The sequence below is a fragment of the Rattus norvegicus genome, chromosome 10, assembly GCF_021556685.1.
Source record: "Rattus norvegicus strain SHRSP/BbbUtx chromosome 10, alternate assembly SHRSP_T2T, whole genome shotgun sequence".
Lineage (NCBI taxonomy): Eukaryota > Metazoa > Chordata > Mammalia > Rodentia > Muridae > Rattus > Rattus norvegicus.
The window spans coordinates 18,625,676-18,645,954 of NC_141543.1; the positions used below are offsets into that span (position 1 = coordinate 18,625,676).

Consider the following 20,279-nt stretch of genomic DNA (forward strand, 5'->3'; position numbering starts at 1 on the left):
AACGGCTGTCTCTTCTGTTCCCTAGAGTGTAACCCCACACTCCAAATACACCCGGGACAGAGCCTGGTTCCTCATTTCAGCCCTATGTCCTTAGAGCCTGCTGTTTGATACATATGTAGCTAAATATTGGTTGTATGAGTGAGAAGGTAAGCAAAAGGCCTACACGTACAGCAAGCACTAAAAACAGAAGCTCTTGCCCCCAAAAGGGCGGAAGTCTGTCCCCGTGTAGATGAGGAGCTCTGGTTTAGAGTAATTTAACTCTTACCTGGGCTTGGCAAAGTTTGAATCTGGAGTCATCACTTTTGCCACGATTTTTCCGGCTCCTCCCTCTTCCCCGCCCCACCCAAACTGGGAGGTGAAGGGTTAATTCCTGGAAGCCCCTTTATCCCCTTACCTGAAAGGGATGGGACAGGCTGGGAACTTCCTGTTCCATTTCCCTGGAGTCCTTCCACCGGCTGGCCTAGGCCGTCTCTTGTCCTGGATCCTTCCAAGGATCTCTCAACATCTCGGCCTCAGGATTCGGTACCCGGAGTGGTGAGTTCGTGGGCTGGTTTGTAGGCTTCCCGAATTGTGGAGAGTGAAGGGTGTTTGGGAACCTACTGGTGGGTTGACGGTTAACAAAGTCTTGGTTATAATGATCGGGTAACTGTGTGCTGGAGATTCCAAGGCCACACAGCATGATGCATTTGTGGCCTTGGGGACCTGAGGGAGGGGTCCCAGAAGTGGGGAAGCCATGCGTTCCCAGCACCAGAAGGGGAGGGAGCATGGTCAAAAAAAAAGAAAGAAAAGAAAAGAAAAGAACCCAAGTCAGCAAAGTTGAGCAATTTAGACTGCTTGCATGGCGCAGGGAGAGGGGTTATTTCTTGCTGGGGACCACTCTGGCCTCTGAGCTCCCTAGTGTGGGTGGGTTTTATAGCAGAACCTGTATAAATTTAGACCGGCCAGATTTCCTTTAGAGCTTTCTCGCCCCGCACCCAGGGAACCCCCTACAGAGATGCATATTGATCGGCCTTTTGTCCTGGAGCCCTGGGGGAGGGACTGACTTTCTAAGGCCAACTTGTCCGAATTCCACCTCCTGGAAACCCAGTGGCTAGGCCTCACCTAGAAATTCCGGATGCTTTGTGTAGGTAGGCGTGTCTTTGACCTGAATCTGGAATTCTCTGCTTCTTCTCTACACTGTCACACTCCAAGCTAATGCCGGCAAAATCTCACAGGGCAGGGTGGAAGTAATGGGTTCGGAACCCCATTTTCACATTAGCAAGCATCACCAAAGCACCAGGTGGAGCTGTGAGTATGTCACTCTTGGTCTCTCCGAACTTGTTAGATTAAATGGTTGATCTAGCAAGCGAGCCCAGGCAGGATGAAGTAAGCATCAGACGGCTGAGTGGGTTGATAAACTCTTGGTACTCACTATCGTCTACTGCAGAGTGGCCTGCCAGAGTGATTTCACTCTCTAGTTGTCTTTATTTCTGTATATTTATTTTATATGTATGTATGTCTATGGAGGGTTTGGTCTGCATGTGCATCTGCACTGCCGAAGAGGGAGTTGGAGCCCATAAACGGTTGGGAGTCGACTGGTGGGTGCTGGTACTTAGGACCTCTGGAAATCTCATGAGCCCCGGAAAAGCACCTGTGCTCTGAACCTGGAGGGCCTCCATATTTTTTTCATGTGCTTCTTTAAACAGCGGAATGAAATGCCATTTCTGTGTGTGGGGTCGAGCTTAGGGCTTGGTGTGCTGGCTGAACTAATGTCCTATTCCTAAGATACTTCTCCAACCCCTCTGTGTTCTTATTTTGAGAAGGGTTCTTACCTCACTGAAGATGCAGTCCGGGCAAGCCTGAGACTTTCAATCCCGCCTCACCCATCCGGTGACTGGCTTGATAGCCCCTCTCCCTTTTGCCTTTTTCTTTCTAATGTGTTTGTTACTTTCTGAGACAGAGTCACAGATTCCAAACTCTCCTCGAATCCCCAACAGAGACGAGAATGACCTTGAACTCCATTGATCTGCCTGTCTCTACCTCCCAAGTTCTAGGATTTAGAGGGTTTGTGTCATGACCCCTGGCATGTGTGTGCTGAGGACCAATCCTGAGGCTTAGAGCATGCTTGGTGGGCTAGCACTCTATCAAGAGAGCTACATCTCAAGCCCCAGCCCCTAGTTTTTGGATGTTTATTATAGATTTTTTTCTGCCCTGAACTGTGCTTTGATTCTTAGGACTTCAAGGTGGCAATATTATTGTTGTTAATACTATTTATTATTATTATTATTATTATTATTATTATTATTATTATTATTATTGCTGCTGCTGCTGCTGCTGTTTCCTTGCACATGTTCCATCATTAAAGTAAGTCACTTCAAATGCCAGGCAAAAACTTATTGACCTTGACACAATGCCTCTTGCTCAAGCCAAGAGAAGAGATTTCAATGAGCAGTGACTGGGGTACGTTAGCCAGTAGGTGATGTGTTTCAGGGTTCCTGAACTGCAAGAGGTCGTGGCAATAGGAAAGAAAAGCACCTACAAAGTGAAAGAGCCCATACTGGACAGGCTGTGAGCAGGAGGGAGAGGATCAGGCAGGAGGAAACATGACCGGAGGCAGGACTTAGGCCTGGGTCAACATTTCACACCACATCCCTCTTCCTTCCGAAGGCCAGCTTAAAATCTGTATTTCCTTTGTTCTGTAACACTTCCACCCGGTCCGCTCTCCTGCGAAGGGAATTTAGAGACCTCTCCATCATGGACACTATCTATCCAGAATTCGGGGCAGAGACACTTTGCCTAGCCCAGGTAGCTTTGATAACATGTTACAATCAATAACGACAAGAACAATGACCACAAGCTCTCCCTGTGTGCTGCTTCTCTGAGCCGCAGTTACTGGGGAGGAAAGTTCTGCCTGAGGCTCTGGTCCCATCCCCCTATCAGGACTCCCACTGTTAGTGAGAAGGCAGGGGAGGGGGAGGTCGGCTTGGGAGACACAGCCAAAGTGTCTAAGGAACTTAAACTGGTTGACGTGTGGCCCAGTGGAATATTTGCCTAACACTCCTGAGGCTCTTGAGTTTTGGGCTCCATGCCCCCTGCCTTGAAAGAGGAGTTAAACCTTCTGATCAGTACTGTAAGACTGAATTGAGCAGGACTGAATTTGATTTGAGTAGCATCCTTAGGAAGTAGCCCTCTGAGCTGGAGGAAAAGGTTGGAGGAGGGGCTCGTGCCTGTAGGACTAGTGCCCTCTGGTGGACAGTCGTAAAACTTTCCAAGGCGAGCTGGAGGGATGGCGGAGAAAGTGAGTTGTAATCACACTTGGAGATGAGGAACAGCTGAATGCAATGCTAGGCGGTGGGACTCTGGTTACTGTTTACCTCAGCTCTGGTAGGTTGTCCTCAAACTATTTTTTTCTTTTTTTCTTTTTTTTTTTTTTTTTGGAGCTGGGGACCGAACCCAGGGCCTTGTGCTTGCAAGGCAAGCGCTCTAACACTGAGCTAAATCCCCAGTCCCAAACTATTTTTTTTTCAAATGTAAAAAGGAAGGGTGGATGATAAATCTGCTTTAGAACAGTGCTCCCCTTGAGGCTTGATTGATTGTGAAGAACCTAGATCCCTTCCTGATGTCCAAGATAAAACTTGTTGAATTGCTTCTCCAAGCTACTGGCCTAAAAAGATTGAAATGAAAAACAGGTTTGTTTTTTTAAGGATTTGTCTATTTTTATTCTGTACAGACAACTGTTTTGCCTACATGCTTGTATGTACACTGTGTGCTTACCTGGGATCCCTGGAGGCCAGAGGAGAGCACTAGATCACCAGGAACTGGAGTTACAGATAGATGGAAGCCACCAAATGCTTACCGAGACAGGACCTGGGCCCTTTACACTGGCAGCCAGCAACCCCACAGACGCTCCTGTCTCTGCCTCGTGTGGGAACATGTCTTGCTTGTTACGTGGAGCCTGAGATCTGAGCTCTGGGCCCCATGCTTTCGTGGCAATCGCTCTCGATCGCAAACTATCTCCATTCCCACCTTCACCAATTCCACTCCCACCCCATTTTGAGACAACCCCTAGCCCAGGTTAGCCTAAAACTTCGTATGTAGCTGCTGAGAATGACTTCGAACTTCTGCTCTTCTTGCCTCCAGCTCCTGGTTATAGGCCTGTCTCACCATGCCGAGTTTTGCAGTGCTGGCTGGGGACTGAACCCAGAAGTTTGTACTGCTAGGCTAGCACTCTACCACCTGAATTCCGGGCCCAGCCCTCAGCCCTACCTGAGTTTTCTACCCTTGTGAGATGCCGTGAGTGATTGACCTTGACGGTGGGGAAAGGACTCCTCGGAAAGCCACATTCAAATTTTTTTTTTTTAAGTTATTAGTTTATTCCCAGTACTTTCCCCAGTACTCTGCTGTTCCTAAGAGTCAGTCATAACTGAAGCTGTCAAACCAGACACAACAAGGGGTTGTTTCTTCCAGATGGAAAAGTCACTCTCTATTGAAGTCCAGAAGAGCCAACAAACCACAGGAAGACAGTTCTCTAGGCGTCTGCTTGAAACCAACAGCTACAGTACGACCGCTGGTCTTCAGTGAGAGCCATTCAAATTTTTTTTTTTTTAGATTGACTTATTTACTTTATGTATTTCTTCAGATGCACCAGAAGAGGGCACCAAATCCCATTACAGATGGTTGTGAACCACCCGTAGTGGCTGGGAATTGAACTCAGGACCTCTGGAAGAGCAGTCAGTGCTCTTAACTGCTGAGTCAACTCTCCAATATTACTGCACTCAATTTTTTATTTTTTTTTTCTTTTCTTTTTTTCGAAGCTGGGGACCGAACCCAGGACGCTTGCCTAGCAAGCGCTCTACCACTGAGCTAAATCCCCAACCCCTTATTTTTTTTATTTTTTAGATTCATTTGTTGTATGGAAGTATTTTGTCTGCACATATGCCTGTGCATTACATATGTACAAGTGCCCTTGGGGCCAGACCTCCTCGGAACTGGAATTCTGAAAGGGAATTGTCACAGATGACTGAATTGAACCCAAGTCCTCTGGAAGAGCAGTCAGTGCTCTTCACCCCTACGCCATCTTTCCAGCCCCAAAATCTTTTATTTAAGACAGGCTCTCTCTATTTAGTCCTGGCTATCCTGGAACTCTTATGTAGACCATGGTGAGCCACCATGCCTGGAACTAAATAGGGGTTAGCTTCCCTCAGTATACCGTGCTTTTGTGTGTGTGTGCGCGCACGTGTGTGTGCGTGCGTACGTGTGTGTGTGTGTGTGTGTGTGTGTGTGTGTGTGTGTGTGTGTGTGTGTGTGTGTGTGTGTGTGTGTGTGTAAGGCTGGCCATGAACTCCTAGTCCTCTAGTCTCCACATCCTGAGTGCTGGGAAAACAGGCGCCTGGCTCCGGTAGCGAATTTTAACAGATCTTCGGCTTCACAGGTGTAGGAGGAGCTGAAGAAGGGGGTTTAAGAGCGGCCCAAGTGTGGGAATTGTGAAAGATGATGGCGGAAGCAGTCCCAGATGCCCCGGAACAAGAGCATTCCGGAGCCGTGAAGCTAGAGGAGGATGAGGTTGGCGAGGAGGATCCCAGGCCGGCAGAGTCCAGGCCTAGGCCTGAGGTGGCCCACCAGCTTTTCAGATGTTTCCAGTATCAGGAAGATATGGGGCCACGGGCATCTCTGGGTCGGCTCCGGGAACTCTGCAACCACTGGCTGAGACCGGCTCTGCATACCAAGAAGCAGATCCTGGAGCTGCTGGTTCTGGAGCAGTTCCTGAGCGTCCTGCCCCCGCATGTGCTGAGCCGACTGCATGGCCAACCGCTCCGGAATGGAGAGGAGATGGTACAGCTGTTGGAGGGCGTGACACCCAGAGACACCAGCCACACGGGGCCACTGGTGAGATGGGGACTGGTCTGGATCTGTAGGGGTTGGGGTGAGTGGACAGAAACTGATAACCTCCTGAAGAAACCTGCGAATTCCACTGGCCTCCGTCTGTGACGAGAATCCTAGCGTTCATGCTGTCCGTCACTACAAAGGCAGTGAGCAGATCGCGGAGTCGATTCTTCAAGTGGCCCTTTATGCACAGCCAGTGTTTAGAAGATCAACACCTTAAACAAACCAGGAAGCCCGCCTTTCCTCGGTAGGCAGCCAGAAGGGGGAGGGGCTCCAGTCAAGAGAACCATTCAGACTGCCATCCCTGCGGTCACATTTCAGGGTGTGTTTTTGGTTGGTTGGTTGGTTTGTTTGTTTTGAGACAGGGTCTCTCTGTGTAGTCCTAGCTGTCCAGTATCTCTGTCAATGTAGTCCATTCTGGCTTTGAACACACAATGACCCACTTGCCTCTGCCTTGCAAGTGCTGGGAGTAAAGTCACTCCCCACCACATCCAGTCTCTGGTCCCATTTCTAGTGCTTGTCATGCCGGGGTCTCTTGTATCACCCCTATGCTCTTTTCTTGTTCCGTTGATGTCTGGGTCCGAGCTCTTCTTCAACACTGTGCCGCTGCTGCTGTCACCAGCCTTGTACTCCAGAGGCATCTAGGTCAGCACAGGGGTTAACTTAGAACAGTTAACTCTGTGCCTTAAGCTGATAGCATTTATATGTAGGTTCCTTTCAACAGTATGAAGTACCAGTATGTTCTTACAATGTAGACTATAAAAATGCCCCTTCTGTTCTCCTGTCCCTTGTCACATCCACTAACTTGTACTTACCTCTAACTATGTAACACTCCCTGTCTCTCTGTACTATCCTGGGAGACTTGGTAGACTATGACATGAGTCCTGCCTGCCTCCTAAGACTGATGTTTTCAACAGGATTTTAGCTTCAGTGCTGGCAAGAATGCCCCTGTAGACGTCTCAGAGGAACAAAGTAGCCCTTCCCAGGTTCCCAGCCACGGCCCCCAGACGGAGTTGCCCTCAGAAGAGAGTCCAGCCCTGCATCCATTGAATGAGTTATCTCCATCTCAGCCAGTGCCCACGAAGCCTGCCGAATCTGAGGAGTGGAAACTTGCCCCAAGTTCAAATTGGCCAATGAGCCCAGAGCCCCAGGAGATACTCCAGGACCCACAAGAAAGCAGTGAGGAGCTGGTGTTCCAGGAAACAGACTGGATATTTGGGGAGGTGGGGAGGGGGGTAGAAGCCAGGGATGAGTGTGCGGCTAGATAGTGCTAGGGTAACTTCATGGTTTTGTGGGGGGTGGGTAGCCATTTCTTTAAAGCCCTACATAGCTGGCAATACTGCCTTCTAACATCATTGTCTCCCAACACTGTCAGACCCCATGCAGGGCCCCTCAGGGCTCGAGGAGGATTCCAGAGACCAAGAGCTGGCAGCTGTGTTGGTAAGTTGAGCTGATCTCAGGCTCTAGAATATTCTCTAGCATCTGGCTTTTACCAGTCCATGATTCCTTCTGTTTAATCCTAGTGTGCTTCTGTTTCTCTCAGGCCCCAGAGTCCACACTTTACTCACAGTCTTGATTTTTATTGCAGGAATCCCTCACCTTTGAGGATACCTCAGAGAAGAGAGCTTGGCCTGCAAACCCTCTTGGTAAGCTTGTCATGACCACTGAAGGCTCTTTGCTTACAGTTCCAGAGACCATGTGGCATTGTAATCTTTTGCTGGGTGGACGCTGACAGTCTTCTGTTGTTTTGCTCATTTATTTGTCTAGTGGCGCCCGTAACCAAATCTAGGAAATCTTCCTTTCACCCTTTCTGACAACCTTTTTTTTTTTTCTTTTTTAATTATTTATTTATTATATATAAGCACACTGTAGCTGTCCTCAGACACACCAGAAGAGGGCATCAGATCCCATTACAGATGGTTGTAAGCCACCATGTGGTTGCTGGGATTTGAACTCACGACCTCTGGAAGAGCAGTCAGTGCTCTTAACCACTGAGCCATCTCTCCAGCCCACCTTTGTGCCTTTCTTCCCCAGTTACTTTTAGACATGATCATTAAGTAGCCCAGGCCAATCTTCAACTCAAGATCCCCCTGCTTCTGCCACCCGAGTGCTGGGACTAGAGAGGCCTGCGCTGCTACGACCAGCTATGTCTCCTGACCTCTGTGGGCACTGCATGCATATGGTGCACATATATGCATACATGCAAAATACATGTACATGTTAAAAAATAAAGAAGTGATCAAGGGATAACTGCTAGTGGTTATGAAATAGCTGTGGCTGTTGCATGACACGGAATATATTTAATGGACCTAAACTCTACACTTTAAAAGGAGGTGGTGCAGTGTGATGTAATCTTAGCATTTGGGAGGCTGAGGTGGTGGGGTTCCTAGTTGCAGGCAATATGGAGATGCTGTCTGAAAAATAGCGGGAAATGGAGGAGTAGAGAATGAGTAGGCATTCTCAGGCTCTGCCCGTCTCCAGCTTTACAGAATTCTGGATTCCTTTCTGGACCCATTAGTTTCTGGTGCCTAGTAGCTCTTTCAGAAAGGCCCGATGCTGCTGCTGCCGCCACTGCTTCCCCCCTCCCCCCCCCCCCTTTGTTGTTTTGGGTTTCTATGAAGCCCTGGCTGTTCTGGAACTGTCTGTGTGAACCAGACTAGCAGCAAACTCATAAATCGACCCCCCTCTGCTGGGATTAAAGTGTCACGTCACCTTTCCGAGCCCTCTCCGTTTGCTTCTTCTCCAGGAGTTGGAAGCAGAATGCCGGGCAGCGAGGAACTCAAAGTTGAAGAACGGAAACCTGCCGCCATCGGAGCAGAGTCCCAGACAGACAAACCTGGAGGTGCAGGAGAGCCTCTTACGCAGACTCTTGGGAAGGAAACAAGCAGCCCTGATTCGGGAGGAACCCCTGCTGACAGCGGTGAAGTTGTGGAGGTTAGGGGAACTGCGGATGCCCCAAAGCCTCAGGCGGAGGTGCAGTTCATATGTACAGCTTGTGGAGTGAACTTCTCACAGATGTCCCATCTACAGGCCCACCAGCTACAATCTCACCCCAGCTCTCAACCTCACCCAAGCTCTCGATCCTTCCGGTGTCTGTGGTGCGGGAAGACTTTTGGACGCAGCTCCATCCTCAAGCTGCACATGCGCACGCACACAGACGAGCGACCCCACGCCTGCCATCTCTGCAGCCACCGCTTCCGCCAGAGCTCACACCTGAGGAAGCACTTGCTAACGCATTTCTCTGAGCCTACCTTCCGGTGCGCTGAGTGTAACCAGGGCTTCCGGCGTCGCTCCAGCCTCATGCAGCACCTGATGGCACATGCCCAGGAACAAATTCCCACGCCAAACCCAGAAGGCAAGACAAAAGTGCCAGCGGTGGCAGCTGTCCTCTGTTCCCACTGCGGGCAGACCTTCCAGAGGCGCTCTAGCTTAAAGCGTCACCTGCGTATTCATGCCAAGGACAAGGACCATCATCAGTCCTCTGAAGACCCTGGCAATCTTAGCTCTCACCAGGAGAGTGAATCCTATGTGTGCAGTGACTGTGGCAAGGTCTTCCGACAAAGCGAGCACCTGATAACCCACAGGCGAGTCCATACCCGTGAACGGCCCTTCTCCTGCCAGGTCTGTGGCCGCTGCTTCACCCAAAATTCTCAGCTGATCAACCACCAGCAGGTGCACACAGGTGAGAAGCCCCACGCCTGTCCTCAGTGCAGCAAACGCTTTGTGAGACGGGCTGGCCTTGCTCGCCATCTGTTGACCCACGGTGGCCTCCGGCCTTACCACTGTGCCCAGTGTGGCAAAAGCTTCTGCCAAATGCGAGACCTGACCCGCCACCTACGCTGCCACACAGGGGAGAAGCCCTGCCGATGCAACGAATGCGGAGAGGGGTTCAGCCAGAATGCCCACCTGGCACGCCACCGACGCATCCACACGGGGGAGAAGCCCCACGCCTGTGACACCTGTGGTCACCGTTTCCGCAACAGCTCCAACTTGGCCCGCCACCGCCGCAGTCACACTGGGGAACGGCCCTACAGCTGTCCAACCTGCGGCCGTAGTTTCCGACGCAATGCGCACCTGCAGCGCCACCTGGTCACACACACAGGGTCAAAGCAAGAAACGGAAGACCCCCAGGAGTGCCCTGAGTGTGGCAAGAGCTTCAATCGCAGCTCCAACTTGCTGCGCCACCTGCTGCTTCACACAGGCGCAAGGCCTTACTCCTGTGTGCTGTGCGGCCGCGGCTTCAGCCGCAATTCGCACCTGCTGCGCCACCTCCGAACCCACGCCCGGGAGACGCTGTACTAGCTCCACCCGTGTTCCGGCAGCCTGTCCCATATCGCCTCCCTACATGAATAAGATTCCCTATGGTGTCCCCCTTCACACATACCTTCTCCCGGTTCCTCCACGTTTGGCCTCCCCACTGTTTACCTCTTCCCCTGACTCCAGAAATTTGTTTTTAGAGTTTTTAAGTAAAGCTGTCTTCTCAAAGTGATCCTTCTGATTTTTTTTTTCTTTCTCTCCTTGGGGACAGGGTATAGTGTATCTTGGGGTACCCTTGAACTTCTGGTCTTCCTGCCTCTACCTTCTGCGTGTTTGGATTAGAGATATATGCCACTGTGTATTGGTTTATGCAGTCCTGGGCTTCAAACCTAGGACCTTCAAGGCAAATAGTCAACCTACTGAACTCCTTCCCCGTATTCTGAGGATGCAACCCAGGCGCTGGAGCACTGAGCTATCCTCTCTTGTTTAAGGCCAGCGAAGTGCCATCAGTCACCACATTCCCCTCTGTGAGCGGTTCTATCTCCCTCATGACTGCAGAAGATCCTCTAGCAGGATGAAAGGGCAAGGGTGACCAACAGTGACAACCAGCTGTGGCAGAAGTCCAGCACCAGGCTTTCCTGGGATTCTTCCTAAAATCAGTGTTAGCCAACACAACATGTCAGGCTTCCTGTAGCTCTAGGCACTTGTTAATGTAGAATCCAAGGTTAAGTTGAGGTACACTGGGAAACTTGGTGTAGAGTCGTGATTTTTCCCAAACCGAGCATGCCAGCAATTGAACAAAATCTGCTAGCACGGCAAATGTCTGTTGAGACCAGCTAACCATCCTATACACCAAAAGCACAAAAATGGAGTGCTGTAACACTGGAAGGTGGGCTAAGGCTAAGAGGTTGAAGGAAGAGCCTTTCTGTTGACAATCTCCCCAGCACTGCTGGGACTTGTGGGCGTGTGTTGTAGTAAACAGTCCTTTAGGATTGATGAGGTCAGCAAGACAACAATGAGGACTCTTTCTTCTGCCAAACTGGACTCAAGAGGGATGATTGATCAAATAAATAAATAAAAATGCAGTCAGCTCCTGTCTTCTGAAAGGATCAGAAGAAAGCTGAGAACTGACTCAGAAGTGCCTGCCCTCACTGATGGCTCCAAGTAGCCAACCCTCTCCTACACTTCCAGAACATTCAAGAGTCCCCTTCCCAGAGGCTGTGCACAGCCCAGGGCAAACAGGAAAAAATACCTCTGCTATGATGTCCCTTCCTGTGCTCCAGTCCTGTTCCCCTCCTTTTTCTACTCTGGGGGTTCTAGAACCCCAGGACACATCGGTGTCCTTATCCCACACTGGACGCCATTCACCACTCTCGATGGGAACTGAGGTGTGTGTTATTAGCTAAGGTAGAAGGGAGAGTTTACCTCCAAAATAGCGGCAGCAGCTGCCTCACTCAGGTCTTGATCCTGGACCCCATGTAGTTCCAGACAAGGAGAAGCCTCAGACCTGGAGATCTGACCTCTGCCCGCATCCTGAACCTAGTGGGTGTCTGTTGCATGATTTTTCTGATACCTTAGTTACTTTTCTTTCTTTTTTTTTTCTTTTTATCATTAACAATAACTTGTATTCTCTAGCAGGTCATTTTTCTACTGCTTCAGTATTTTCCTCTCAGAAAACACAAGTTTTGGAACTGTATCACTTAGCCCTTTCTCTTCTTGTCGCCTCCCAGTTCAAAATGCTTGCATCTCTTAATGGCCAACATCCTCTTAGATCTGCATTTGGGCCCAACACACTCAAGCTTGAGCACAATCTTCTTTGTGGTTTTGGCCTTGGCCTTCTTTCGAAAAATTGGCTTTGGGGGTTGGGGATTTAGCTCAGTGGTAGAGCGCTTGCCTAGGAAGTGCAAGGCCCTGGGTTAGGTCCCCAGCTCCGAAAAAAAGAACCAAAAAAGAAAAAAGAAAAGAAAAATTGGCTTTGTTTGCCCACTGTAGCCGCTCTGCTTCCGGTTGTAACGCCGCTTTCCTTGGGCATACGGGGAATCCTTGCCCTTCTTATACTGGGTCACTTTGTGAGGCTGGTGCTTGCCACATTTTTTTTTTTCCGGAGCTGGGGACCGAACCCAGGGCCTTGTGTTTGCTAGGCAAGCGCTCTACCACTGAGCTAAATCCCCAACCCTGCTTGCCACATTTCTTACAGAAAGTCCTTTGGGTTTTAGGTACATTGACCATCTTTGCAGCAGAAGTGTCGAGAGATGGGCGGCAGCGATCCCCACCTCAACCACACACGCCGAACAGGAAATGGTCTTTTTTTTTTCTTTTTAAAGATTTATTTTATGTATGTAAGTATGCTGTCACTGACACGCCAGAAAGGGCATCAGATCCCATTACAGATGGTTGTGAGCCAACATGTGGTTGCTGGGATTTGAACTCAGGTCCTCTAGAAGAGCAACCAGTGCTCCTAACCACTAAGCCATCTCTCCAGCCCCCGGGAAAGGGTCTTAGTTACTTTTCTACTTTTCTGATAAAACAGCATGACCAAAGCAACTTACAGAAGACAGAGTTTACTTGGACTTACCATTCCAGAGACTTAGAATCCATGAAGGAGGAGGCGACTGGAGCTCCAGCTAAGATCCCACCCCAACCCACAAGAGGCAGAGTGCAGTGGGAGCAGGTGCCTTTCGAAACCTCACAGCCTGCCCATCCCCAATGTATGCCCTCCAGTAAAGCTATTCCTGCCAATACTTCCCTAACAACTGCACCAACTGAGGACCAAGAATTCAACCCCAGAAGCTGGTAAGGACCATTCTCTTTCAACGCTTGGGAAGACATAAAAGAGCTGTATAGTCTTCACCCCAAGTAACATTGATACAAAAGCACAGCTAGGACCTCAGTGGGAATGGGGAATAGTTTATTCTGGAGCCAAACATGAATTACTCTGGCCTGGGAGCTCAGGTTCTATTTCCAATTTCGAGTGTGGTAACATTTTCATGATGTTTTTATAGTAACAGAACAGAGAAAGTCATGAATCAAGATACTTTAGAAACACATTGGCGACCAGGGAGAGTGGTGCATACCTTTAACCCCAGCAGTTAGTGGGTATCATCCTCTCAAAGTTCAAGGACAGCCTGGGTTCAAGGACAGCAGCTAGAGCTCCACAGGGAAACCTTGTCTCCAAAATAACAAAAGGAAGAGGAGGAAGAGGAGGAGGAGGAGGAAGAGGAGGAGGAGGAAGATGAGGAAGTGGAGAAGAGGAGGTGGTGGGGGAGGAGGAAGAAGAGGAAGAGGGGGGTTGGGGATTTAACTCAGTGGTAGAGCGCTTGCCTAGGCCGTGGGTTCGGTCCCCAGCTCTGGGAAAGAAGAAGAAGAAGAAGAAGAAGAAGAAGAAGAAGAAGAAGAGGAGGAGGAGGAGGAGGAGGAGGAAGAGGAGGAAGAGGAGGAAGAGGAGGAAGAGGAGGAAGAGGAGGAGGAGGAGGAGGAGGAGGAGGAGGAGGAAGAGGGGGGGAGGAGGAGGAAGAAGAAGAAGAAAAAGGCGGCTCTAATTCCAATGAAGTAATGACAGTGCTAGCCAGCAGGCCAACAGCCAAAGCTTCAGTCTTCTATGTCCTTATATAGACTTCCAGCAGAAGGTGTGGCCCAGGTTAAAGGTTTGTCCTAGCACCTCAAGATCTGGATCAAAGATGTGTGTCTGGACTAGAAGTGAGGTCACCCACTTCAAATCAAACAAAAAAATCTCTCACAGGTGTGCCCTCCATTTCTGGACTGTAGTTTCTTTCAGATGTAGCCACGTTGACAACCAAGAATAGGTGTCTCAACCCCTGTGTAGAGGATGTACCCAACACTCCTGAGTTTTCCACACTGTAGACCCTTACTTGTGATTAGATCTCCTTTTCTCTGGTTGTGAGCACAGGGAGCAGAGGGAGCCCTGAGTGACTGGAATCCTGGGTGTATTGTGTTCACAGCCACGACAAAGACCAAAACCTCAAAGCAGTTTCCACACTGGCAGAGCTTGAAGTTGGCAAAGCTCACTTTCGTCCTGCCCAAGCATGTTTACAGATGATTGGTCGGTGTGCATAGAAATCCAGCAACTGGGCCTTCCTCCTCCACCCGGACATTTGCTGCCATTCACTGCCTCAGACTGCCTTCCTACAGAGATCTCATACTGAGATTAGACAAGCCCTCCCGCTGTGGTGTATGTAATAAACATTCTGAGGTTTCAGGCTGTGGCCATACTATGTGCCATTCCATCAGATCATGTGCACCCCACCTGACCCCAGGTTGTCTGTGCATGTTCTGTCTATGTGTCTGTCCTTAATTCCCTCACCATCACAGCTTTCCAGACCTAAGCAGTGTGGGTTGTGGAAAGTGAAGAGTGGTTGATGAGGTCACTTTACAAAGTCTAGGCTTGTTTGAAGCTCCCTCTGTCCACCAAGCCGGCCTCAGATACAGAGTGCTATAGGAATCAGTCTCCTGATTCCTAGGATTTGGGGCAGGAGCCACCACCACACCTGGCTTACTGGTATGGTTTGAAAATAACAGTAACCACTTGAATACGACTTTGTGTGTGTGTGTGTGTGTGTGTGTGTGTGTGTGTGTGTGTGTGTGTGTGTGTGTAATGGACTAAATAAAGTAATAAGGGTTGGGAAAGTTAACATGCAGCTCTCAAACCATCTAAATGTTTCAGGATGCTCATCTTTCCTCTGGTCTTCCCCTCTCTCTGCTTCTTCCTCCAACCCTGCCCCCCCCTTCCTCCTCCTTCAACAGCCCTGCTTCTACCAACCCTGGTTCAGCTTCAGCAAGGCAGAGTGGTTGAGGTCTGCCCAGTTCCTGCTACCTTGTGTTCAGTACTCTCAAGAAGTGAAAGGCTGGGGTTGGGGATTTAGCTCAGTGGTAGAGCGCTTGCCTAGGAAGCGCAAGGCCCTGGGTTTGGTCCCCAGCTCCGAAAAAAAGAACCAAAAAAAAAAAAAAGAAAAAAAAAAAGAAAAAGAAGAAGTGAAAGGCTTTCTCTAGACACTCTATTCTCACATTTAGTCACCGTCTTCTCCTACCTGAAGAGGAATCTGACAAATGGCCGCCTAGCTTCCTGGTGTGCTAAAATCAGGCTGAGTGTGCACTGGTGAAAGACTGTCATGGAGGCTACAGGGGTAACCAAATGCTTTTGGATTGCGTCTGAGATCTGCTCCACTGAGAGATTTCATACCTAATTTTGCAAAGCCCTAAAGTCCTAGAGTGCTAAAGGCTAAAACCAATTGTTTGTGGGGAGACCAGAGAAATGGATTAGCAGTTAAGAATATGTCCTGCTCTCAGAGGTTCAGGCAGCTCACGACCACCTGTAACTGCAGATCCAGGGTACCCCATGCTTCTGACCCCCCCAGGCATTGGCACTTAGAGACCCACACACATGCACATAATATAAGAGATAATAGAATAAATCTGATTTTAAAAGCCCATGGCCATAGGCCAGAGGAGAAAAGATAATATCGTTAACTAGTTTTTTTAAATTAATTTTTTTTCTTTTTTCTTTCTTTTTTCTTTTTTTCGGGGCTGGGGACTGAACCCAGGGCCTTGCGCTCGCTAGGCAAGCGCTCTACTGCTGAGCTAAATCCCCAACCCCAATTAATTTATTTTAGATGAATACACCGTAGCTGCCTTCAGACACACCAGAAGAGGGCATCAGATCCCATTACAGATGGTTGTGAGCCACATGTGGTTGCTGGGATTTGAACTCAGGACCTCTGGAAGAGCAGACGGTGCTCTTAAGCACTGAGCCACCTTTCCACCCCTTGTTAAATGAACATGTTAAACTGTCCTCTAACTATTTACGATCATACTCAGAGGCCTGCGCTGCTCTCAGTCATTCCAAGAAGTTTCTCTATATAATGGGCAGCAGTTAATGCTGAGACTCAAACCTGGTCAGTGTGGTAAGAAGCGGTGCGCATCCCTAAATGGAACATCTACATCAAATGCCTCCACCCCAGACTAAGGCTCAGGGCACATTGAGGAAGAGAGACAGAAAGGAGGGAGGAGCAGGAGGATGGGAAAGAGAGCTGTGAAAAACTGGCTTCTGTACACAGCCACCATGCGGATGATCTCACCGCTCACTGCAGCTCTGCCCATCCACAAACGCACAAGGTCTAGTCAGTGAGGGCAGAGGCACTTGACTGTTATTCTGAGAGCTTTAACAGATACGGGAGTGTCCTGAATCTCATGCTGTCCCCCTACCTCCTCGAGCTCCATTGCCAGGCCGCCCCTCTGCCTGCCTGCACCAGGCCTGCAGCACCAGGAACATCCAGGTTAGATCTCTTTCCTTCCCCATTCCCCTGCCCATTAAGTGCCCCTGGGCATGTCCGGTTGCCTAGCAGGCAGTACTAACTGGACTTGAGGTATTATAAAATAAAAATTAATCAATCCATTAATTAAAAGGAGAGGACTTGGGGCTGGAGAGATTGCTCAGCGTTTAAGAACACTGACTGCTCTTCCAGAGGTCCTGAGTTCAATTCCCAGCAACCACATGGTGGCTCACAACCATCTGTAATGGGATCTGATGCCCTCTTCTGGTGTGTCTGAAGAGCGTTACAGTGTACTCACATACATAAATAAATCTTTTTTTTTTTTTTTTGTTCTTTTTTTCGGAGCTGGGGACCGAACCCAGGGCCTTGCGCTTCCTAGGCAAGCGCTCTACCACTGAGCTAAATCCCCAACCCCTAAATAAATCTTTAAAACACAACAACATAAAACTTTAGGGCTAAAGAGATGGCTTAGTGGTTAAGAGCACTGACTGCTCTTCCAGAGGTCCTGAGTTCAATTCCCAGCAACCACATGTGGCTCACAACCATCTGTAATGGGATCTGATGCCCTCTTCTGGTGTGTCTGAAGACAGTGACTGTGTACTCACACACATAAGATAAGTATATAAGTCTTTTTTAAAAAATCAAGGTGCGGGGCTGGAGAGATGGCTCAGTGGTTAAGAGCACCGACTGCTCTTCCCAAGGTCCTGAGTTCAAATCCCAGCAACCACATGGTGGCTCACAACCATCTGAAATGAGTCTGATGCCCTCTTCTGGTGTGTCTGAAGATAGCGACAGTGTAATCATAATATATAATAAATAAATAAAATGTTTAAAAAAAAAATCAAGGTGCGGGGTTGGGGATTTAGCTCAGTGGTAGAGCGCTTGCCTAGCAAGCACAAGGCCCTGGGTTCGGTCCCCAGCTCCGAAAAAAAGAAAAGAAAAAAAAAATCAAGGTGCAAAAATGTCCCATCTATAATATTAAAAAAAAAGGGGGGGGGACTTTTTTTCTTGGTAAATTAAGATTTTGTCCTAAATTAAAAGATTTTCCCCAACACACACACACACACACACACACACACACGCACACTCATGCACACATGCGGCCATGCAGGTGAACAGCCAGCTGTGTAGACCAAGCTGGCCTCAAACTCAGACTTTTTTTTTTTTTTTTTGGTTCTTTTTTTCGGAGCTGGGGACCGAACCCAGGGCCTTGCGCTTCCTAAGCAAGCGCTCTACCACTGAGCTAAATCCCCAACCCCTCAAACTCAGACTTTAAGAGCCAGAGGGGGGGTGTGTGGGGGGGGGGTGGGGGGCTGGAGAGATGGCTCAGCGGTTAAGAGCGCCCTACCGCTCTTCCAGAGGTCATGAGTTCAATTCCCAGCAACCACATGGTGGCTCACAACCATCTGTAAAGAGATCTGATGCCCTCTTCTGGTGTATCTGAAGACAGCTACAGTGTACTTATATATAATAAATAAATAAATCTTTAAAAAAAAAAAAAAAAAAAGAGCCAGAGGCTTTCTAAGATGTGGTTCTTGCATACATCTGAGCTTTGTTCTAAGATGTGGTTTGAGGGTGTTCGAGAAATGTCTCAGTGGTTAAGAGCACTGACTGCTCTTCCAGAGGTCCTGAGTTCAAATCCCAGCACCCACATGGTGGCTCACAACCATCAGTAATGAGATCTGATGCCCTTTTCTTAAAAAAAAAAAAAAATGTGGTTTGAGCATGAGTCAGAGCTCCGCTCAGTCGGCTCCTGTCCTGACTAACCAGCAAGTAGGTCATGAAGCTGCACCATGGCCATGATTTTTTTTTTTTTTTGGGGGGGGGGTTCTTTTTTCCGGAGCTGGGGACCGAACCCAGGGCCTTGCGCTTGCTAGGCAAGCGCTCTACCACTGAGCTAAATCCCCAACCCCCATGGCCATGATTTTTAAAGATACTGGAAAGACGCCTGTGGAACCTGAGGTGGCAGTTCACCGAATCCGGATCAAGCTCATCAGCTGTAACGTGAAGTTGCTGGTGAAGGTGTGTGCAGACTTGATCAAAGGCACAAAAGAAAAGAAACCGAAAGGACCAGTGAGTGCGCATGCCTACAAGACACAGACTCACTAAAAACACCTTGACACAGTGGCCGTGACAGGTAGCGGAGCAAGACCACCACAGACAACGGAACACGGGCTGTTCTGGGTTACTGGGAAGCTCCAGCTACCATCAGCTGCTCAACATGCAGGGGAGGAGAGCTCGGCCCAAGGCACTTCCCAGGGGCTGCAAACAGGATGCAAACCGGAGAGCGGTACTTGGAGTACTGGTAGGATGATGTGTAATAGCCTGGAGCACTCATGGGTCCTGTCACCAAACACGCTGCCCAACCCCACCAACTCTGAGCAGCAGCAGAACCTCTGAGATAAAGAGAGGTTCATTTTCTGGACTGAGTCTCCGTGAGGTATTCCCACGGTCCATGCTACCATGCTCCATTCAGTACGTAGGCAACACGAATCGGACTTGGTATGGGTTTTTTTTTGGGGGGGGTGAGGGGGTTGGAAGGGTGGGCCTGGAAGGAATGGGAAGCAGGTGTGATTGGAGTACATTGTATGAATGTTCCAAATAATTAATAAAAAGTACGATGGGGAGAAACACCCTGTGGTGACAGTTCTAAGACGTGGGGTCATTTCCTGACTTACACAGTCCTTCCAAGATGGGGAAACATAATTCCCTTCGGTAGTGAGCCGGGAATGGAGGGTGAAGTCACAGCGGCAGATGCCTGAGTCAACTACTCTAATAAATTGACTTAATCAGTGGTTTGGGGTTTTTTTTTGGGGGGGGGGTTGTTTTGTTTTGTTTTTGAATCCAGAGAATCGGAGACTTTGCTGTGAGATTTCTGTGAGACGTAGTAACCTCAGAAGCTACGCTCATAAAGTCTCATCAGTGCGACTGCAGAAATGAGCTGAAAAAGGAAGACACCAGTGTACACGCTGAACGACAGTGTGTACAGCCTCAACCCCACACAAGAACTATAGGCAGCTGAGTGAAACTGCAAGCCGGAGAGACGGTCCTTCACAGGGGCGAGCATACCAGCTGGTTCTCCGGTGTCAGTCAGCCCTGAAAACACACTCCAGTAACATTATACAGACTGAGCAGGTTATATGTAGGACTATATGTACTCTATATGCACATATATGTATACATACATGCACGCGATAACAATTGATTTAAAAAAGAGAGACCGGGGTTGGGGATTTAGCTCAGTGGTAGAGCGCTTGCCCAGGAAGCGCAAGGCCCTGGGTTCAGTCCCCAGCTCCGGAAAAAAAAAAAAAAAAAAAAAGAGAGACCATGAGTTTGAAGAAGGGCAGGAGGGTATATGGGAACATTTGGGATAAGGAAAGAAAAGGGAGAAATATTGTAATTAAAATACAATTTATTATTCAGAAACAATTAAATAAAAGATATAGAGATAAATGATAGGTGATAGGTAGACAGACAGATAAATAGAAGCCCTTTGTTAAGCACAGACTCAGGCAGGCTCAGGCTTAGACTCACGGACAGAGGATGGAAGGCAGAGCAGCATGAAGTAAAGAATTCAACCTGGGCTGGAGGGATGGCTCAGTGGTTAAGAGCACCGACTGCTCTTCCAGAGGTCCTGAGTTCAAATCCCAGCAACCACATGGTGGCTCACAACCATCTGTAATGGGATCTGATGCCCTCTTCTGATGTGTCTGAAGACAGTTACAGTGGACTTATATATAATAAATGAATAAATCTTTAAAAAAAAAAAGAATTCAAACCTGGGCTTACTCATGTTAACAACACCAAGGGAGAAGAGCTTTGATCTCCTTCCTTTAATGAGGCACTGATGCACTGTGGCTTGGAATCAACAAC

The 20,279-nt window shown here is 48.8% G+C and overlaps 1 protein-coding gene, 1 non-coding gene and 1 pseudogene across 3 annotated transcripts; 1 reads left to right on the forward strand and 2 right to left on the reverse strand.

Annotated features, from left to right (window-relative positions):
* Nucleotides 1–424: 424 nt before the first annotated feature.
* Nucleotides 425–10,351, forward strand: Zscan10 (zinc finger and SCAN domain containing 10). 2 transcript variants are annotated; one of them, NM_001106981.2, is given in 6 exon segments: nucleotides 425–534; nucleotides 5,411–5,865; nucleotides 6,780–7,041; nucleotides 7,238–7,302; nucleotides 7,451–7,508; nucleotides 8,609–10,351. In NM_001106981.2, coding segments are annotated over 5 exon segments (2,337 nt in total). In that variant the 5' UTR covers nucleotides 425–534; nucleotides 5,411–5,469; the 3' UTR covers nucleotides 10,165–10,351.
* LOC120095421 (small nucleolar RNA SNORA2/SNORA34 family) lies at nucleotides 4,432–4,567 on the reverse strand. Its single transcript, XR_015632477.1, has one exon. It is a non-coding gene; the product is annotated as a small nucleolar RNA SNORA2/SNORA34 family (small nucleolar RNA).
* Nucleotides 10,352–11,774: 1,423 nt separating the features above from the next.
* Nucleotides 11,775–12,348, reverse strand: LOC148002781 (large ribosomal subunit protein eL42-like; annotated as a pseudogene).
* Nucleotides 12,349–20,279: the final 7,931 nt, after the last annotated feature.

What these genes read in the sequence shown, in the direction of transcription:
- Zscan10 (XM_087571400.1), top strand. Translation starts at nt 5,610, where the DNA reads ATGTTTCCAGTATCAGGAAGATATGGGGCCACGGGCATCTCTGGGTCG. An exon ending in CCAGCCACACGGGGCCACTG is followed by an intron (nt 5,866 to 7,237) that starts GTGAGATGGGGA and finishes CAACACTGTCAG; the next exon opens with ACCCCATGCAGGGCCCCTCA. An exon ending in AAGAGCTGGCAGCTGTGTTG is followed by an intron (nt 7,303 to 7,450) that starts GTAAGTTGAGCT and finishes TTTTTATTGCAG; the next exon opens with GAATCCCTCACCTTTGAGGA.